At 24.4% G+C, this 20513-nt stretch overlaps 1 protein-coding gene across 3 annotated transcripts in view; it reads right to left on the bottom strand.

The window, feature by feature from the left end:
* LOC100197634 (acetyl-CoA carboxylase) overlaps positions 1–20513 on the bottom strand; it is a 104024-nt gene that overhangs the window by 11448 nt on the left and 72063 nt on the right. For all 3 annotated transcript variants that reach the window (XM_065813689.1, XM_065813691.1, XM_065813690.1), the window contains exons 35-54: positions 20143–20262; positions 16921–16980; positions 14761–14802; positions 14505–14645; positions 14242–14319; positions 14069–14155; positions 13689–13757; positions 13248–13339; positions 10085–10283; positions 9931–9999; positions 9725–9793; positions 8746–8820; positions 8388–8447; positions 8090–8161; positions 6474–6611; positions 6310–6351; positions 4089–4167; positions 3906–4003; positions 1329–1439; positions 1148–1214 (exon numbers count right to left, since the gene is read on the bottom strand). In XM_065813689.1, coding sequence (XP_065669761.1) covers positions 1148–1214; positions 1329–1439; positions 3906–4003; positions 4089–4167; positions 6310–6351; positions 6474–6611; positions 8090–8161; positions 8388–8447; positions 8746–8820; positions 9725–9793; positions 9931–9999; positions 10085–10283; positions 13248–13339; positions 13689–13757; positions 14069–14155; positions 14242–14319; positions 14505–14645; positions 14761–14802; positions 16921–16980; positions 20143–20262 — 1768 coding nt within the window. The remainder of the gene's footprint in view (positions 1–1147; positions 1215–1328; positions 1440–3905; positions 4004–4088; positions 4168–6309; positions 6352–6473; positions 6612–8089; positions 8162–8387; positions 8448–8745; positions 8821–9724; positions 9794–9930; positions 10000–10084; positions 10284–13247; positions 13340–13688; positions 13758–14068; positions 14156–14241; positions 14320–14504; positions 14646–14760; positions 14803–16920; positions 16981–20142; positions 20263–20513) is intronic.

Raw genomic sequence — 20513 nt, 5'->3', positions numbered from 1 at the left:
GCCCAGGCATTTTGAGGTAAGTTTGTTTACTTCTAGTAAGTTATCGAACATGAATGTGTATTAAGCCAAATGATACTAAAATGTAAACCAGAAGATACTAAAGGAGATACTAAAGGCAAAAAAGCTGATGGCTGACCAGCGCAAAAAGAAAGAAAAATGTAACAGCATAATGTGCTTTCAACACAAAGGGTATTTAAATCTCACACATGCTAACATTCCATCAAAAACAATGGAATTTTAACCTGATAAAAAGTTCACCAGCAGAAGCTTTTAGCACTTGGAAAGCTTACCAATTTATAAAATAGGCCCATCGTTTTGCCCACTCATCTAAAGAAGAGTCACTAATTATAGTTTTGGAGAGACACCATGGCCGATGAATACTTGAAGCAGCAGAATTATTTTTTAAAAATCTATGTATTTTTGTAACAACATATAAATTCACAGGTTATAACTCTTTGCCAGAGTTGTTAGTCCTTGGCCTTGGCTCTGCCTTAAAGCCAAAAATTAAGGCCTTAGCCTTGAAACTTTTGGCCTTGACCTTGATTGTTTTGGTCTTGGCCATCATAAAAAAATACATAAAATTAAAAAATTAAAATTTTTCATTCTTTATTTTACATAATTAATTATGTATTTAATCATTCTTTATTATAGTAATTACTTTATTAACATCAAGCACAAATTTAAGTCTTTTGTCTCGAAAATGTTTGCGTAGGCTTTGACCTTGAAACTCTTATTCTTGGCCTTGTAACATATGGCCTTAACCTTGTCCTTGGTCTTAACCTTGTAACATGTGGCCTTAGCTTTAGCCTTGCTACTTTTGGCCTTGTTAACAACTCAGCTATTTGCTCATCTATAAATACTTGCACAACCATGATAGCAAATTGTTTTGGTCATATCCTACATGTGCTTAACTGGTGCTCTTAATCATTAACACAGTTTACCCACATCAAGGTAGTTCTTTATTAACTAAAGGGTGCTGATTTATCTACCTCTCTTTAAACTGATACTAAAGTTACAAATCAAACTGATTTTGTGACAAACCCATCTGATAGTGACCTAACACCTCAACCCTGTTACATCTGGATAATCTCTGATAATCTACAATTGAAATAATTTACACATTTGTTTATTATTAATAAAACTGTACCATTCTTGTACATAATTTGTGTTCCGCCAAGCTGATTATTTGATGTATAAACATTTCTACCAAGCAGCTGTAAAAAAATTAAAGGAAAAATTATAAAAATGACATAAATTAAGAAGATTGCAAAACTTCGTATTATAATAAGTTTAACTTATTATAAATAAAGACTTAAAAAAATATATACTTTATTTAGAGCTTGATAACCAGTTAGAATTATTGAGGCGTTTTCCACTTGAATAACACGCTGACCAAGGCGTACTAAATAAGATCCAATGCCAACTGTACGACATGTTACCTAATAGGAAAAATGTCAACATTCTAACACAGAGATGTACACTCGTGGTTGCCTGATCATACCAGGCGACCAAATTTTGTGAAGGACGTCTAAAAATATTCCTTTAATGCAATAAAGTTGCCTGAAAGGGCATTAAAGGAGTATTTTTAGTTAACTATCTATCTAAATCTATCTATCTAAAATAATAATAAAACTATATTTTGAAAGTCACAGTGCCAAAGTTTGTTTTGTGCATTTTCTAATTAGAACATAAGTAAATTGTATAAGCGTTTAAAAGTATTTATAAATACTTCCTAACTAAAAACTAAAACATTTTATTGTTTAAACAGAAACAATATTTTATTTCTATTTTTTTACAAATTCATTTTAAAGATTTAAAGATAAAGAAATAAATAGAACTAAATTTATCACAAAAAAATACTTTGACAGGCCTAGTTAAAAAGTGTTACACAGCTTGCATTTTATGTATGAAATAAATAAAATGAGAGCTAAATTTTACATAAAATACATTTTATGTAAAACTTAACTTAAAAGGAATGTAAAATAGTTTTGCAATTTTTATTAATTTTTTTTCTTATTATCTGCTAACTAACTAATTATTTAAAACATAAGTCTCTCCACCATAGATTATCATAGATTATAATATGCAAAAGCAAATTGAAAACTTTTTTAATAAAAAGGGAGAAGTGCTTTTGTTTAAGAGAATTCTTTTCACAAATGTATTTAAAATTGTTTGTTTCTCATTAATTCAAAATCGTGTAAAGTTCTTTTGACATAATAAATTCATAAACATAAAGTTTGTTTACAAATATCTTATTGGTAACTATTTAAATCTTTCTATAAATTGTTTTTAATCTTTATTAAAAATATTACATTAAATGTGTAAAAATTAAAAGAAATTAATAAATTGTGATAAACAAACAAAAGATTGTGTTAAGTATAAGATTGTTTTAAGAAATAAATTATAAGAAAATCTTTTTCAAATTCCAAATTTAGTTTCTATCAATAACTTTTGTTAAATTAGTTTAAATAATTTTTTACACAATTTAAAATTTAATTTAATAACAAGAAGGTACTTAAAAATACTTTCACAATATCAATAGTTTCAGGCTCCTGTAAAAATGAAGATCTTAATAATTAAAACACATTAAAATCAAAGCGCTTTAAAGTATTTGTAAATTGTTTTTTATAATAGTCAATATTAAAAAAAAGTGCCTACTTTTCAATTCAAGCTCAATTCAAGTGAAAAAACTAATGGTGTATATATCGGCATATGCTTTATTTGAAAGTAGAAAATTTAATATTATCAATAGTTTACAATATTACTTTTATTTACTCAAATTATTTCTAATCTACACTTAGCCCTATAAGGAAAAATGACTAGAATATGAGAGAACTCCATTAAATGTGAAAATTTTTATAAAAATAGCAATGAGCAACTCAAAAAGTTAGCAGGCGACTAAAATTTAATGAACTGATTACTTTCAGTTGCCCTTCTGGCAACTGACCAAAAGTCTGAGTGTACACTCCTGTAACATGTTAGCTAAAATAAACACAATAAGCATTTTCTTAAACAGCAGTTTGAATTAAGTTATCTCAGATTGAAAATTGCGATGTTTGAAGACAATTTGCAGGCTTGAAAATTTTAGAACTAAAGAAATCACAAAGGCTCATTTATACTACTTTTTTTTTAAAAGGCATCTGATTATATTGCTCATGAAACATAACTTCAATTAAAAAAGAAAAAAATGCCATTCATATAAGTATTATTTATTCTATTATATTTAAGACGCTCTCTCTTTTTTTCTTTTTTCTACTTCATCACACAAAGGTTTTGTGTAAATGTATAAGTGTCTTTTAAATAAAAAGAAATTTTTTTAACAGATATTGTAAAGAAATACTAATAAATATATTTGATACATATTTAATATTTTTGTTATTAATTAATTGTTAAAATGAAGTTATGCTTTTGAATATTCAAAGTTATAACTTTCCTAAACATTGTTAAAAAGTTGACGAAAAAAGTTATAAAAGCCTAAAAATTATTTTGAATTTGAAAAAAAAAGCATCTCATTAAAAAAATTTTATCATTATCAAATGTTTTGTGTTAACATATATCTAGTATAATTTTTATCTTCAAAACCAGCATTTTTTTTACACAATGCAATACTAATTAGTAAATGCTAAATTATATGGTGTTATAAAACTTTAAATTATATGACGTTATAAAACTTTTAATGTAAAGTCATAAAATTTTAAATGTTAAACTTTTTAGTGGTACTTATTTGAAATTCAAATTGGAGTGCTTTTTGTTGATATTCTAGCCTATGTTTTTAAGCAATTCTTAATCAGCATAAAATTTTCATAAATTAATCATAAATTAAAAAAAAAGGAGTAGGAGGTAGAAACATGAGTAGGGGAGGGGAAAGTAAAATACCAATAATTAATAATTAAGAAAAATCTAACCAGATTCAGAGTAACTATTTTTTCATATGCTTCAGAAGTCCTTCCAGCTATCAAAGCAGATCCTTTAAGGTTTTCAACACCAATACCTGTTTCTTTACCTAAAAAGAAAAAAAGAAATTATAATTAAAATTTGTTTATATAATATTTTTAAATTAAAAAAAAATAATTGGAAATTGATTTGACCTATTATATCTGTTATTTGATACTGGCATTCTTCATTTAACTTCACAGGCACAGCTCTAACAGTGTTGCTTGAATCCAGCTTCAATAAAGAAAAAAGTAAAACATAAAAAAAAAATGATAATTAATTCAAAGAATGATTCCTACTTGAAGTGTCTTCCATAATGGATCAGAAAAGATCCTACACAACTAGTGATCATACGAAATTCTGTTTTGGTTGAAATTTCAATTTGAACAGATATTGAAAATTTGGTTTCAGTATTTTTTTGGTGAGAAGTAAAATTTGATTGAAAAAAATATAGACAGCCGAAAATTTTTAATGATTTTAAACTTTTATGTAATTTTAAAAAATAGTTTATTTTATTATATCTAAATAAAATTTTTGAGTCCATTGTTCACAAGTGTTTTAATAACAAGCGTGTATCCATCTGTTCCTTAAAAATATCAAAACTGCAAATAATCAAACTATTGCAGTGCACATAACATTTTGAATCTTGCACTGATAACGTTTTGTTTAAAAGTAAACAAACTTGGTTTAAATAGAAAGTGAACAAATAAAAAATTTTGCGGATGTAACTTTTTAGTTATTTTTAAAGATTCTTGTATGAGTAGTTTTATTTTTCTTATTGGTTTATTACTATTAATTTGTTCTTATTAATATATAAGATGGAAAGAAAACACAAAAAAAACAACAAAAAAACAACAAATGTAAAAAAACAATAAATCTAAATAAACAACAGATGTGAAATTTTTAGCAAACAAACTTTATTTAAATTATCAAAAAGTATTATATATAAGTGTGTAAATTATAATAAATAGTATTCTATATTTAAGTGATATGTACTGGAGTACAAATGTAAACATTCATATGTACGTGAGTACAAATAATAAGCCTAAAGTAAAAATATTTTAATGTAACAAAAGTTTAAATATTTTAGTTTACACACTTAAATGTTATAATAGATAATATATAATGCAAGTCCTGAGGCCGGTGTGTGTTTTGGGTGTGAATATTTTTATATGAACTTTTATTTAGAAAGTTTTTTTTTAAGTTTTATGTATTATATCTATTATTTTCATTTAAAGATAATCATAAAAAATTATTTATTGCTTTTTTTTTTCCAAAATTTATTGGAATAAGCAGTGACGTAACTTTTTTTCTTAAAAAAAACCCATGCATTTTAAAAAACAAAGGCGGTAAGGGTTAAGAATAGGAAACAATATTATCATAGTTGCAGTGGAGTTTGCAGATATCAATTGACTTAAATAGGATTATAGATGGCAGATTTTAATTGCACCAAAATATTTAAACCTAACTTTAATGGATGAATTGAAATCATAAAAATAATATATAGTTAGCAGCAGCAACAACAATTTCAGTTCTACTTGGGAATTGGACTATTAAACAATTTATATATATATATATATATATATATATATATATATATATATATATATATATATATATATATATATATATATATATATATATATATACAGTGTCATGGTTAAATGGTCAGAGGTTCCCCCCTCCCAAAAAAAAAAAAAAAAACCTGACATTAGGCGCCCAATTTCTTAAAAAATTTACAAAAAATATATATTGTTCTTATTTATGTTCTTTTAAAAAAATGTGTTATGTTTTCAACTATAATAACTTGATGTATTCTTTAAAAAAATTAATTGAAGACACAATATTTGTTTAAAGTTGTCGTTGTTTATAAAATTAAAAAATACACTTTCAAACTATATAATAACTATATAATCGATAACTTAAATAAAATGTTTTTTAAAGTATACAATCATTAAAAGGAATTTCTCATTTTATTACGTTATACTTTATTTCAGCGCATTTTGGAAACATTTTCGAAAATCTAAAAAGCTGTGGTCAAGTTGCCTACAAAAAAAAAACTAATGCATGATTAGGAATACCGATCCATGGCACATGCCTTTTCTTGTACACAACTTGAACACTATTAAAAACTCATTAAAATATATAAAAGAAATATTGACGTTATATAATTGATCAGTAAACTATTATTTTGATTCAAAACAAATCCACATATGATATGAAAAATCAACATTCTGTTATGATTTATAATATTGATAAATATTAGTCAACTTCAATAATTTTATTGTGATTAAACAAAGATTAAAAACAAATAATTTATTTATGACCAATAAACTATTAGAACCAAACTAATTATTAATTATTAACTAGACTTACAGCTTTAAACTCTGATGGAGTTAAATAAAGATATTTGAATCCCTTTAAATAAAAATAAAATTACATTTAGACTTTTTAAACAAATTTTTATTAAAAAAATAAACTAGTAACTAGTTGTTACAATTACAGCTGCACAAAGTTTACATTGATATAAAATAACCTACTTTATCTGGATGTGTTTCATCATTCCAAGCTACTTTAAAAATATGTTTCATATCTTCAGCCAAGCCGATTCGCGCTCCACTATTAGCAGAAATGTATATGAAAGGAACTTTATTTTGAATTGCCAATTTTAAAACAGCCTAAAATTTGATAAAATTATATATCTTTTTTTTTTTCAATTAAATTCTCCTCCAAAAGTCAAAGGGGCAACTAAAATTTATATACGTAAATATAGCTTTTATCTAACATATGGATTAAAAAGTTCTGGATATTGTTTTAATTGGGCACAGGAGTTTTTAACCCATGTCTTCAAAATGTAATAATACCAAACTTTATACTTTAAAAATTCTAAAATAAAATTGCTTAAATTTAAGTAAGAACTGTTTTTTAAACCAATATTATGTAAATAAAATTATGTCTAAAGTTAAGTAATATTTAATTTGTTTAAAGTATTCAAAAAACACTCTTAAATACAACTCAAATACTTACACCTGATTAAAACATTACAACAATAACAACAACAACCTATTTATTTTCCTTATATTATTTTTACAATAATGTTAATAATAATAAAAATAATAACAATAACAATAATAATAGTAATAATAACAATAATATATAATAATATATAATTAATACGTTTACAATAATTTCAACTAAAAAATAATAATAATAATAAATATTATAATGGTAGTTATAAGCACAAAATTATTTATAATAATAAGTTAATGATTTATTAGGATTGCGTCACTTATACAGAAATCTGATTAAAGTAGTGACACTAATTTTTAAATGTAATATAAGTAATAATAAGCAAAGACAGATTGAAACGCATGGACCGTAAACACATAGATTGAAGCACATAGAACATATATAAAAACAAACACGAAGAAATCATAATTTGCAAATCATAATGTTAAAAAAAAAGTACTGATGATAATTGTAGTAATAATGAAAAGAAAATTAAAAGAATATTTTAATAGTAAGGATAATAATGTTCAAAGTTAGAATAAAATGTTTTTCAGAATTTTTTTAAATTGATTTGGTTTAAAATGGAGAAAAGGTGTTTTAGGTTGGACTCATTTATACAAGGCTCATGTTCCATTCACAGACGCACTGATAAACAATATAATGTTTACCATACTTCTGGAAAATACTTGATAAAGTTATTTTTTTTTTTTGCTTTAAATATTTAATCATAAATTATCCAAAAGCAAATAATATGATATATATATATATATATATATATATATACACATGCACATACCATATTATTTGTACCATATTATATATGTATATCTATACACATCTATATATATAGTATAAATCATATATAGTATATATCTATACACATCTATATATATAGTATATATCTATATACATCTATATATACATAGTATATATCATATATATTATATATCTATACACATATATATATATAGTATATATCTATACACATCTGTATATACATAGTATATATCATATATAGTATATACCATTTGATATAATATGATATATACATATATATATCAACTAAAATGATATATATGAGTTTGCGACCTTTGTAAAACACACTAAAAAAATTGTATTAAAAATAATACTAAAAACAATTGTATACATCATATAGATTATCTTCTGTAGGAGAGAAAGAACCAATCATGTGTGTAATGTCATTTGCACATAAATATATCTAAAAAAAAATATATCTAAACACTAAATATATCTAAAAATAAATATATCTAAAAAAAGCTTAATATTTCATTATATATTTTTGAATATGGAATATAATATCTTTTAATAAAATTGTACAAACATTTATTGACATTTTATTATCTAAAATGTATTTGTTAGATATTTTATATCTAAAATGTATTTGTTTAATAATAATATAGTTCTTTGAAACAAGCATAACTAACCTCCCTTCCCTCAGGGTACTCTGGAGTATTAAGTTTTACTAGCCATGCAACAATACCACACTAAATGAAAAAAAAAATTTCTAGAGTATTTCTTTAAAACTTAAGTTTTTGCAAGAAATTTAAAAATATGAATAACTTTATCATTCTTTATATAAAATATTGTGTATTACATTAGATAAAAAACATTACATATGAAAAAATCTTTTAAAATTAAAACTTATTTCTATGATTTCACAAATTAAAAAAATTATAACTGCTTTTATTTCCCAAATATGTTGTAAGTTGAAAAATGAGTATTAAAATTGTTGTTATACAATTTTCTCAACATTTTATCTGAAATTATGAAAAAAAAACTTACATTGTTTTCACCAGGAAGACGTTTAATTGATACCAGTTGTTGATTATTATCAAGCCACAATTCAGAGACCTCTATCTGAAAAATATAAGTTGTAAAAGTAATTTGCCTTTAAAACTACAAATACAAATTTGTGTTTTTTTTTTAAAGTATGATATAATATATTTTTTAAATTAAATTACCTCCCTAAAACTCCAGAGAGGAATCTAGAGTTGAGGAGGTAATAATAGGTAACTTGAGTTAGGAAGGCTGCTTCATTTATTTTTTAAACTTGCAATTCTCACTTAACACTAAACTCCAAAATATGAACTTTATTAAATAAGGCTGTTATGGGAAGAAACAGATTGAATGGTGAACAAAATGAATGGTCAAAATTATGCGCCAAAGGCGAACCTCAAACCTTTTGATTGTAAGCCGAGTGTCATATATATCTGCAATCACGGATTTAGGTCTGCACAATAACAATGTTTATATATATATATATATATATATATATATACACACACACACACACACACACACACACACACACACACACATACATATGTATGTACAAATATATATATATGTATATGTATATATATATATATATATATATATATATATATATATATATATATATATATATATATATATATATATATATATATATAATATACAATATATACATATTTTATATATATATATATAATACACACATATATCAAAGGCTAAATTAAGCGATCTTGACATTTTGATCTTGAATCGCAATCACTAATTTTTATACTCCTAGGCAAAAGCTTTTATAAAAAAAAGGTCTTATCATGCTTTACAACCATATTGACGCAAAATAACCTGGTCAGACAAATATTACCTTTTGTAAAAATTTTTGCAACTTGGTAAATTAATTTGCCCCTTATATATATAACTCTAGGTAGTAATTTAAAGTAATGTCAATATTACAAATAAAAACTTACAACTTAAATAAATTTAATAAAGTTACCACTTCTTTTTTGGTATCAAATGCAATGCCACATTTATCAGTCCAATATTTCCACTGTCTTAAAAGAGCCTTTAATATAACAAGAAAAAAATATTAAACTTTTTTAGCTTAAATTAAAATAAAAAAATAAACACAAATTTTGATTTTACTTTTTATCAATTCTTATAATGCAAGAAGATAATGCAAAATGTGTCTAAAAAACATACCTGTCTAAATAGTTCAGGAAAATCATAAACATAAGTGGTGTTTTGCGATTGGGCAGCAAACCGTTTGTACTAGAAAATTATAAATATTGGAAAATGAAAAAAATACGGCTAAACTAAAAATAAAACTTCAAATACACTTTAAAATTCAATATACTTGTAAATAATCTTTTGTAACATAAGGTGTGTTGATTGGCAATCCATGATACTCCCCTAGTCTCTCACCCCACGATTTAAAAACTAGAATTCCTGTATCTGGATCAAGCACTTCTTTATAAGTGTGAAACTCAAGTGAATACCCTGATTCATTTGAGAGAAACAAGCGCAATGGAATACGAGGCCCGTCGGGTGTTAATCTAAGAAAAAAGATGTAAATCTTAAAAATAATTGCAAAAAAAATTTTGATATATTTTAAACTTTTTTTTTAAATTTTTTTTTTAAATTTTTCTAAATTCAGTAGATTAATAATGCACCTCAGAAAAATCAAATTTGTATGGTGAAACCTAAAACCTAAATGTAATACTAAAGTGTATTTAAATAAGAATCTGGAGAATAATACTGCAAATGTAATAGTGTAAATACAATTTTTTTTTCAGAACAAGCAAATTTATGTTTTTCACTAAAGAATTGATATTATTAAAACTTTATAGCATAAAAATCATTTTTAAATAAAAAATGTTTTTTTTTTTTTTTTAATGATTATTTTTTAAAGACATTTTTATTATAAAATGAATTTTTGTTGTTGAAACTTTTACATAATTTTAATTCTTTTGAAACTTTTTTTGGGTTTATCAATTATCTGTCAAATAAACCCTTGGAACCCTAAAACAATTAGTAAAATTATGTAAACATTATTTGAGAACCATGATAGTTGAGAACCATGATAGAAAATGTTAAATCAGAAAGCATTCTTATGGAAAAGATCGTCAAATACTAATAGCATTACACACAAAAAATATAACAAATACGCTAATAAATGTAAAGAAACATTACATACTTACCAAATAAGAGTCAAGCTAAATCTAGTTAAAGAAAACAATATCGGCAAATTTTTAATTATGTTAATAACAAACTAAATGTATCTAAAAGTATTTTTCCTCAAAAGACAAAAACAATAATAACAAGATAACTTGTAGTAACGAGAAATTGCTGACATATTTAACAATCACTTTGGCAATGTCTTTATGAACGATAACAATTACTCTCCATTTATTAATAGTTATTTTAATGATTCAATAGGTATTGAAACGGTAATTTTTCCACCAGAAGCAGTGTATAAATCTTTAACTGAAATTAAAGCCAGCACATCGTACTGTCCTGATGGCATACCTAACATACTTCTAAAAAAGCTAGCTCATTTATTGTGTATTCTACTTTCATTTATATTTGATGCTAGTTTTAAGTTTAGTTTTACCTAAACAATGGCACCAAGCTATTATATCTCCAATTTTAAAAAAAGGAGCTACTGCGAATCAAAATAATTATACACCTATCTCACTGACATGCACTGGTTGTCGCGTCATGGAAAGAATGATCAATGTGTATGTTATAGAGTATCTAAGTCATCATAGCTTTATATTTCATAATGAACATGGTTTCCTCAACTAATGTTCCACCTGTACAAACCTCTTAGAATCTGCTAATGATTGGAACACTGCACTAGATAACCACCAAGTAACGGTGTTGTATATATTGATTTTTAAAAAGCGTTTGACTCTGTCTCGTATCCCAAACTATTGGTTAAACTTGCATCATATAACATAAGAGGTAATCTTCTAAATTGTATAAATTCATACCGTGACATGGATCTAAGCCAAGATTTAGTTGTTGCTCTAAATAGACTGGTACTATGGGCAGAAACCTGGCAACTAACAATTGCTAGTAGTAAGTGTTTTATATTTAGAATAGCACCTCTCTCATTATGCAAAAGTATAAAGGTTAACTATAAATTTGGTGAGTGTACTTTGTCTTGGTCTTCAAACCCAAAAGATCTAGGAGTAACAATTGACTGTAACCTTAATTATAAAAAATCTATGTCATCCATCAAGCTAACTCTAGAGAATACTTAGTTTTGAAATGTTTTGAAACTAAGTATGCTCTAGATTTAAACTTGTTTTTACAGAACAACCTATGTTCTTTACAATTGACAACAATAGCCACAACTGGGGTCATATTTATAAAATACGCAAAGAATTTTGTCGTTTGGATTTAAAAAAATATAGTTTTTCTTACCGAGTTGCTGACATGTGGAACAATATGGAACTTTAAAAGCTGTGAATGCAAACAATGTTTTAATGTTTAAAAACAAAATTAAATATTTTGATTTTAACAAATACTTATTGTAAAATAACTATTTGTTTCTTTATAATTTTGTAATTGGTTTTGTAGTGACACTTTATTTTATTTATCTTTTTAATTTATTTATGGGCACGGTGTTAGTGTTCATCATTGTATAGGCCTTCATGTCCTTTAGAACATGTATTTGATGTTCTAATAAATATCAATCAATCAATGAATAGTTGAATGAAAAAAACTTTAATCTGCTATGTTTTGGAAAAAAATGAGCGCAGTGGACAGCTTTAACAATATGTATATATATTTTAAACATACACGCATATTTATATGAATGCACAGATTTATATGAATGAAACCATGAATGCTTGTTTAGATAAGCACTCTGACATCATACTGAAATAGCCTGCTGCCGGAGTCTTCAGTTCATACATTGACTATCTTATAGCCTGCTGCCGCAAGGGAGTGATGCTACAACAACTGAGGGTTTGGCACAAGGCAGCGATCTTTTCTTTCATTATTATTATTTTTTTCTTCTTTTTCTGAAAACACTGTATAAATGAATGTAACAAAAATATGGTAACAATTTGTTACATAAATACGCTATAGTAGATATATATATATATATATGCATATATATATACATATACATATATATATATATATATATATATATATATATATATATATATATATATATATATATATATATATATATATATATATATATACACACACACAATCACACACACATTTAAAAGTGAAAATTTAGATATAGCACTTTTTTTGCTTACTTTATTCGATATAACTTTTTCAGCAAAAGAAGAAAACTGAAGTATAATGAAAAATAAGATTGCTGCCCCAATTCAAACCCTCAGTCGATGTAGCGGCACTCCTTGTACTTGACCCCTTAGTCAGCCGGTGTATGTACTGGCAGCAGCTATTCAGTATGATGTCAGACATTTTAGTTACCTAAACAGGTAATAAAAGTTATATACAAATATAAAAATCAAAATAATCAGTCATACCTTACTATCATTTTACATTCTGCTTTTAAAACACGCAATTTCCAAAGACGAAGACCATGTCGCAAAACAATAGTCCGAATACTATCTTCGATCTACAAAATTTAACAGCAATATATACATATAACAAATTATTATTACTATTTTTAAACATTAAAAAAAAAAAAAAAAAAGTCAAATTTAATATATGATTTCTTGATTCCGTAATGCCCTGGCTTCAAATCACTTCTCCAAATAAATAAAATATATATATGTAAATAATTGCAAAAAACGCCCGTAAGTTTACTAGTATGTTTATGTTTATGCTAAACTAATCAAAATCAAAAGTTCTGAATTTTTTTTTAAAATAAAATTAATTAAGCAATATAGAAAAAATATTAACAACAATAATAAAAAAAAACTAGAAAATAAAATTTAAAAAACAGGAATTATTAAAAAGCTAACCTTATGAGGTTCTATAATAACAGTTGGTACAAAATTTAAAAACACATGATTTCCATCAGTACGATGTTCCTTCAATTTTTAGAAATAGAAATTAGAATTAATAATTGCAAGAAATAAAGCATTAAAATAATGTTTCAAGTAAATCAAGTATATAACAAAATACATGAATACATTTTTTGTTTAACTTTTTCAATTTCATTGATGCTAGTTTAAAAAATTTAACACAGCACCATGGGAAAAAAAATATACTTCTAAGCTCTAATCAATGAAACAATTACATATGAAACACAAAGATTAGAAAACATTAAGAAGTCTTTAAAGAATTGGAAACCTTTTTAGAACTACAAATGTTACATACTTTAAAAACAAAAGTTACATACTACTTTACTTAAGACAAGTTCTAACTCATCTAAAGCTTCGAGAAGTTGAATCTCACTGGCTTTTTCCAAATAGTCAAATGATGCTTCCTGACATTTTCAAAAAAATGCATCAAAATATTTAAAGGTCAATGAAACAGTAATTAAAGTAAAATAGAATCAAATAAATAAATCACCTTGGTTACAAAATCAGAATGTCGAACTATTGAACGAATAAAGAAGCGATAATCAGTAACTTCTTGGTCATCTCTTGCCTGAAAAACAATAAAGAAAAATTATTCTGCATATAGATACAAATAACATTTTAGATTTTATACCTTCTGAAATATAAATAATGGAGCATAAACCACAGAGCCAAGAAACTTATGGTAAGGTAATTTTCAATTCTAAAGTATAGCCCAAAAAAGGTTTTAAAAGATTAACAATTATAAGTTTTTACCTTTTTGGCTGAACCATAATAAAGATGGAGATTATGATTTGTGCAAGGTATTGGTTTAAGATTAAATGCAGACATTCTATTCAATTCTAGTTGAAATGCTAATGCAGGTTCCAGATGGCGATAAATCTTGTCTTCATTAAACTGTTGAAGTAAAAAAATTCTTTAAACTGTGTAATAAAAGTATGCAAACAACATTCAAATATTTAAAAATGGCTTTAGTTGGTGTAAAACTAAATATTCAAAATATTCATTTAACCTGATCTCTACTTCGAAATGTATAAGTCAAAGGAAAAGAACCCTGAAAATAAATATTTGAATAAGCAAAAACAACTTAGTAAACTTCATCACAAACTTTAATTATAAATACTTAGTAACTTCATCACAAACTTTAATTATAAATACTTTTTATCATTATATATAATGAATATTTATATATATATATATATATATATATATATATATATATATATATATATATATATATATATATGTATATATATATATATATATATATATATATATATATATATATATATATATATATATATATATATATATATATATATATATATATATATATATTGTAATATCTTCACTTCCAAAAAGGCTGCAAGCAATCACTATAAGAGTTGAAAGTTACTGAAAGAGTATATGGTTTCCAAGATTGGAAGTAAGCGTTAATCCTAGAAGATAAGAGGAAGATGACTCATCCAGTACATTACTGTTCATATATATAGAAAGATCTAGATTATTGCGATAACAATTAGCTGAAAAAAAATTGAGTTTTATCTGATCAAGCAGGTTGTACTGGATTACATGTTACCAGTAGCAGGATAACCTGACTTGACATATATTGTATATAATAAAAATATTATAATATTATATAGAATAAAAAAATTTCAATATTATACAATCTTTCAAAAATTATCCAAGAATTTTTTGAAAATGTAAACTTATTTGATATTCTTTCAAAAATGCAAAACTTTACAAAAAGTCTTCACATAACCATTCAGCAAAGACATATGTAAAAAGGCTTAAAACTGTCTATGTTTATATATCATAAGTAGAAAAAAGTATATTAAGTACATATATATGATAATATTTGACTTTATATTAAATACTTTTATACTTGTAAACTATTCTGTTATGCTGTTTATCTTTTTTGTCAAACCAATCAAGGTTTAGATGGCTTTAGTTTGCTATTTTTTTGGGAACCATATATAATAAAGCTATTCTTTTTTATTTTTATTTTTTTGAATTTATTTATTTTTCTCAATTGAAGGACTTGGTGCAACAAAGTTGTAACTTGGTGCAACAAAGATGTAAATATTGTTCAAGAAAAAGAACAAATTTATTAGTTTTGAAATTTTTAAATTCTACCTCCCACAGGTACTATTCTATCTTCCAGAGGTACTATTTTATCACCCACAGGTACTATTTTATCTCCCACAGGTACTATTTTACCTCACACAGGTACTATTCTATCTCCCACAGGTACTATTTCACCGCACACAGGTACTATTCTACCTCCCACAGGTACTATTCTATCTCCCACAGGTGCATAGTAGCTTAGTATAAAACGCATGTTCATTGTAAATTTTGTTTTTTTAAAATAAAATAAGTTTAGAAATAATAAAAATACACCAATAAGCTTTATAAAAGAATACCAGATAAGACAAATAACGAACTGAATTTTCTAAAGTACATAACTTCATTAAATCTCATTAAACAGTATAACTTGATCTATAAAGCTATCCTCAAAATGTGGGCTACCTTCTCCTGCACTTTGGAAATTCAACATGTCATAGAACCATCCACTAGGTAGTGAAACATAGTTGGCTTCAAGTTCTTTTGCTTAAAAAAACTTTAGGCACTTCACTGGTATAACAATAAAGTTAATTTGACCCACAATACAGCTGAATGTCATTATTATGTTAAATAGGCTCCACATTTTTGAAGAAAAATTCAAAGTACATAAAACCTCACAACACCATTTTTTCATTTTTGGCAACCATTTCATTATACATAAAGAAGATTTCAGAACTGGTTGCATGTAAACAAAAATATTATTCCTAAAGCTGTTAGAAAAAGACCATTTTTCAAGTGAGGGAGGGATATGTTTGTTGATAATCAAATATTAGCAACTCTATTTGATTGTTACTTGTCATTACTTCAGTAATATTATCTTTAATTTGTGTGTTAAAGTAGTTGGGTTTTTTTATGTACATCTTTTTTAGTACAAAAAACCTTCTTATCTTGACTAAATAATAAAATAACTAAAATTAAAAAAAACTATTTTAGTCAACTAAATTTAATTAAAATGAGATTTTAGTCAGACATAAATTTCATACTGTTAGTATTCATAAAATGTGTTTGCCTTAACATCTGTTACTAAGATACTTATGAATGTATATACCTTAGCATCTGTTATTAAGAAACTTATTCTTCTGATGCAATGATCAACAAATTTTCGTCTCTATAATGAAAAACAGTAATACTGAATACCTATTTTTTAACAACCTAATAATATTGTTTACACTTCCCCTTTTCATTGTGTATGTATGTATATATATATACATACATACACAATGAAATATATATATATATATACAATACATACATACATATATATATATATATATATATATATATATATATATATATATATATATATATATATATATATATATATATATATATAAATATATATATATATATAAATATATAAATATATATATATATATATATATATAAATTATTTATTAAATTTATATATATATATATATATATATATATATATATAATATATATATATATATATATATATATATATATATATATATATATATATATATATAAATTATTTATTAGCACACTCTAAAAAAAACATGTTAAAAAAATTAACAATTTGCATTTCTCTGTTGAATTATTGTAGTAGTTCGTTACCTAAAATAACAAAACTAACAGCAAAAATTCACTATATAAGGATTCTTTGAAACTCTGTCAGTTCAATGGATTAAAAATGTGTATGGGTAATTTTTTCGGAAAGTTTTCAAAATGTAGTCAGTGTATTAGTTTTCAAGTATTTTTGTTTTTAAACTGTAAAAATATGGTTTAATGGAATATGTATTGTTAAAATCTTATTAGTAATTTTTAATATACAAACTAATTATGACATTAATTCAAATCCTATTTTAAAAATGTCGGCAAAATTATTCCTACTAAGATAGTAAATCTATGTAATAATACTATTATTACAATGTAATAATGCCATGTAAAAATAATATTATTAAAAATATATTTAATATATTACTTTTATATTTATTTATAAGATGCCTAAAGAGTTTGCAAAGAGTATTAAAAGAGAAAAATATAAAATAGGGGTTAAAAAACAACAACATAGAAGTATATAAATATAAACAAATAGAAATATAAACATCAGCTCACAATCATTTAATAATGGATCGAGGTATTACAGTGAAATTATTAATTTCTTGTTATTGTATTTTCTAAATAAATTGATCTGCTATATTAAAAAATTTAAGAAATAAGTTGTTTAAAAGATCATTTTCATTTACAGAACCCTAAATCACATTTGTATTATAGATAAAAAGTTTTTTGCAGTAAGTTTATAAATTGCCAGTTTCTATAATTTCATAACCTTTGTAGCTGAAGCAGATTAAGTAACAGTCAGTAATTTTAAATTACTTTTTATTTTATTTATTTTCTAAGATTACTCAACTTATTTTAAATTTTAATATAAAGCAATATAATGTTAAAAATTTTCACATAAATAAAATTTCACCAAAATAATATTAACAGTGTCTATAAAAGAATTAGTTACACACTAAGTTTATATGTGGCTAGTTTATATTATTTGGAATTCCATTAAAATAATATTAACAGTGCGTATAAAAGGGTTATTTACACAACTTTAAATTTGAATTGTTTATATTATTTGCAATTTAAGAAGTGTAGTATCACTGTAAGATTAAATCTGCTGTAGAATTAAAAAATTTTTTATTGTTAATTGTATTTGTTTTAACGTGCATATTCATTTTTCTTTTGATTTACGATTACTTCACCTTAAGCCGTAAAGATTAAGAGAATAATTTTAAAAAACATTAATTATTAAACAGACCTTTTTTATTAAACAGACCTTTTTTATATTAAACAGACCTTTTTTTATTAAACGGACCTTTTTTTTTTATTAAACAGACCTTTTTTTTAATTAAACAGACCTTTTTACACTACTTTTGTATATATCAGTTCTATCTTTAGTTAAATCATTTTTATCTAAAGTTCTATCTTTAGTTAAATCATTTTTATCTAAAGTTCTATCTTTAGTTAAATCATTTTTATCTAAAGTTCTATCTTTAGTTAAATCATTTTTATCTAAAGTTATATCTTTTTATACCACTTTTATTTCTGATCGGTGTCGAAGAAGTTACTTAATCTTTCAAGAATCAAATATTGTAATTTTTTTTTTTTCTTCCTTGTTGTATTAAAGTTCTATCTTAAGAAATTAAGAAAATAGTATCAGTTATTAACAAAATAATAGAACTTCTATTAGAAATTTATTAATAAAAATTTAGCAAAAAAGGTTTTTTATGAGGTTATTTTTTATAAGGTTTTTTATAAGGTTAATTAGGTTTTGTTTTAAGTTTACATTCTGATGTCATTTAGGTTTCGAATTTGCTTTATTATAATTTATGTTATTTTATCTTTTAGATTTACAACAATTTGCTGGAATTAAAGTGTGAACATATGTACAAATAACATTATTACAAATCAATGCCTAGTTTGTTAGCATTGATTTTTTTAAACCTATTTAAATGGTAACAGCAAAATTATTCCAACTAAGTTGTAAACATATACTAAATGTATATATGTGTGTGTGTTTTATACAAGCGTACTATGTTAAAAGACTGTTTTAAAAGTAAATTTAAAAAACTATATGGTAGTAATTGAAAACTTGTATATTGAGTTACAATATTATAAATATTTTATTTCCATGTTTAGTTATTTCCATGCCAAGCATATTTAAAGCTTGCTTACAAATTGAGCAATATAGGTCTCCTAACTATGTTTGTATAATTGGTTGTCTTTGCATCAGACAGGTGTTAACTATTGTCACCTTTATAATGATAAGCACCAAAGAGTATTATTGTAGAATATCACAATAAAACAATCCCTATATTCCCAAATATAAAAATTATTTTGTTTTAACAAAATTCTAACCTTCCTAATTTTTCCTTAGATTTAATGGAATTTTTTTGTTGAATGTATCAACCTAAATAGCGACATCTTATTAATTGATGAATAGCAATATCTTATTATTTGATGCAGTAGCCATGAAGTCCTTTATATCAACATTCATTGCACTAATGTAATAAATCCTTAATTTTAACAGACTAGTTTCAACAGACTTTAATCCATTAAAATTTCAATCTGTTAATTTAATGGAAAACCCAGTGGTACAATAATTATGGATTGATGTTACCCAATATGCTGCATAAAAAAAAACTTTTTTAGAGTGCATTTAAAAAAATATCTACAAACACAAAAAAATTAAAAAATAAGAGAAAAATAAATCATCTCAAAAAACAAAACAAAAAAATGTTGAACTGCATAATACTTTTTCAAACACAATTGACTGCAACTCTTCCAATATTTCTTTTTGTTTTTCAGGAACAATTGTTTTTTTCTTTAAACAAACATTTATGATATGTATATCAGTATCTTCACTATCAAGACTCTAAAACAAAATTGTTCAACTTCAAATTTTTATACATCTGTGTGTGTGTGTGTGTGTGTGTGTGTGTGTGTGTGTGTGTGTGTGTGTGTGTGTGTGTGTGTGTGTGTGTGTGTGTGTGTGTATGTATATACATTAGGGTGGTCCTTATTTTCGAAAGTTCATATTTTTCAAAATTATTTGTAATTTTGTTCAGTTACACCAAAACATTAAAAATACAAAATTTCAGCTCAATCCGATAATATTAACACGTG

This window comes from Hydra vulgaris, chromosome 12 (assembly GCF_038396675.1).
Source record: "Hydra vulgaris chromosome 12, alternate assembly HydraT2T_AEP".
In the NCBI taxonomy this organism is placed as follows: domain Eukaryota; kingdom Metazoa; phylum Cnidaria; class Hydrozoa; order Anthoathecata; family Hydridae; genus Hydra; species Hydra vulgaris.
This window is presented reverse-complemented; position numbering and strand designations above follow the sequence as displayed.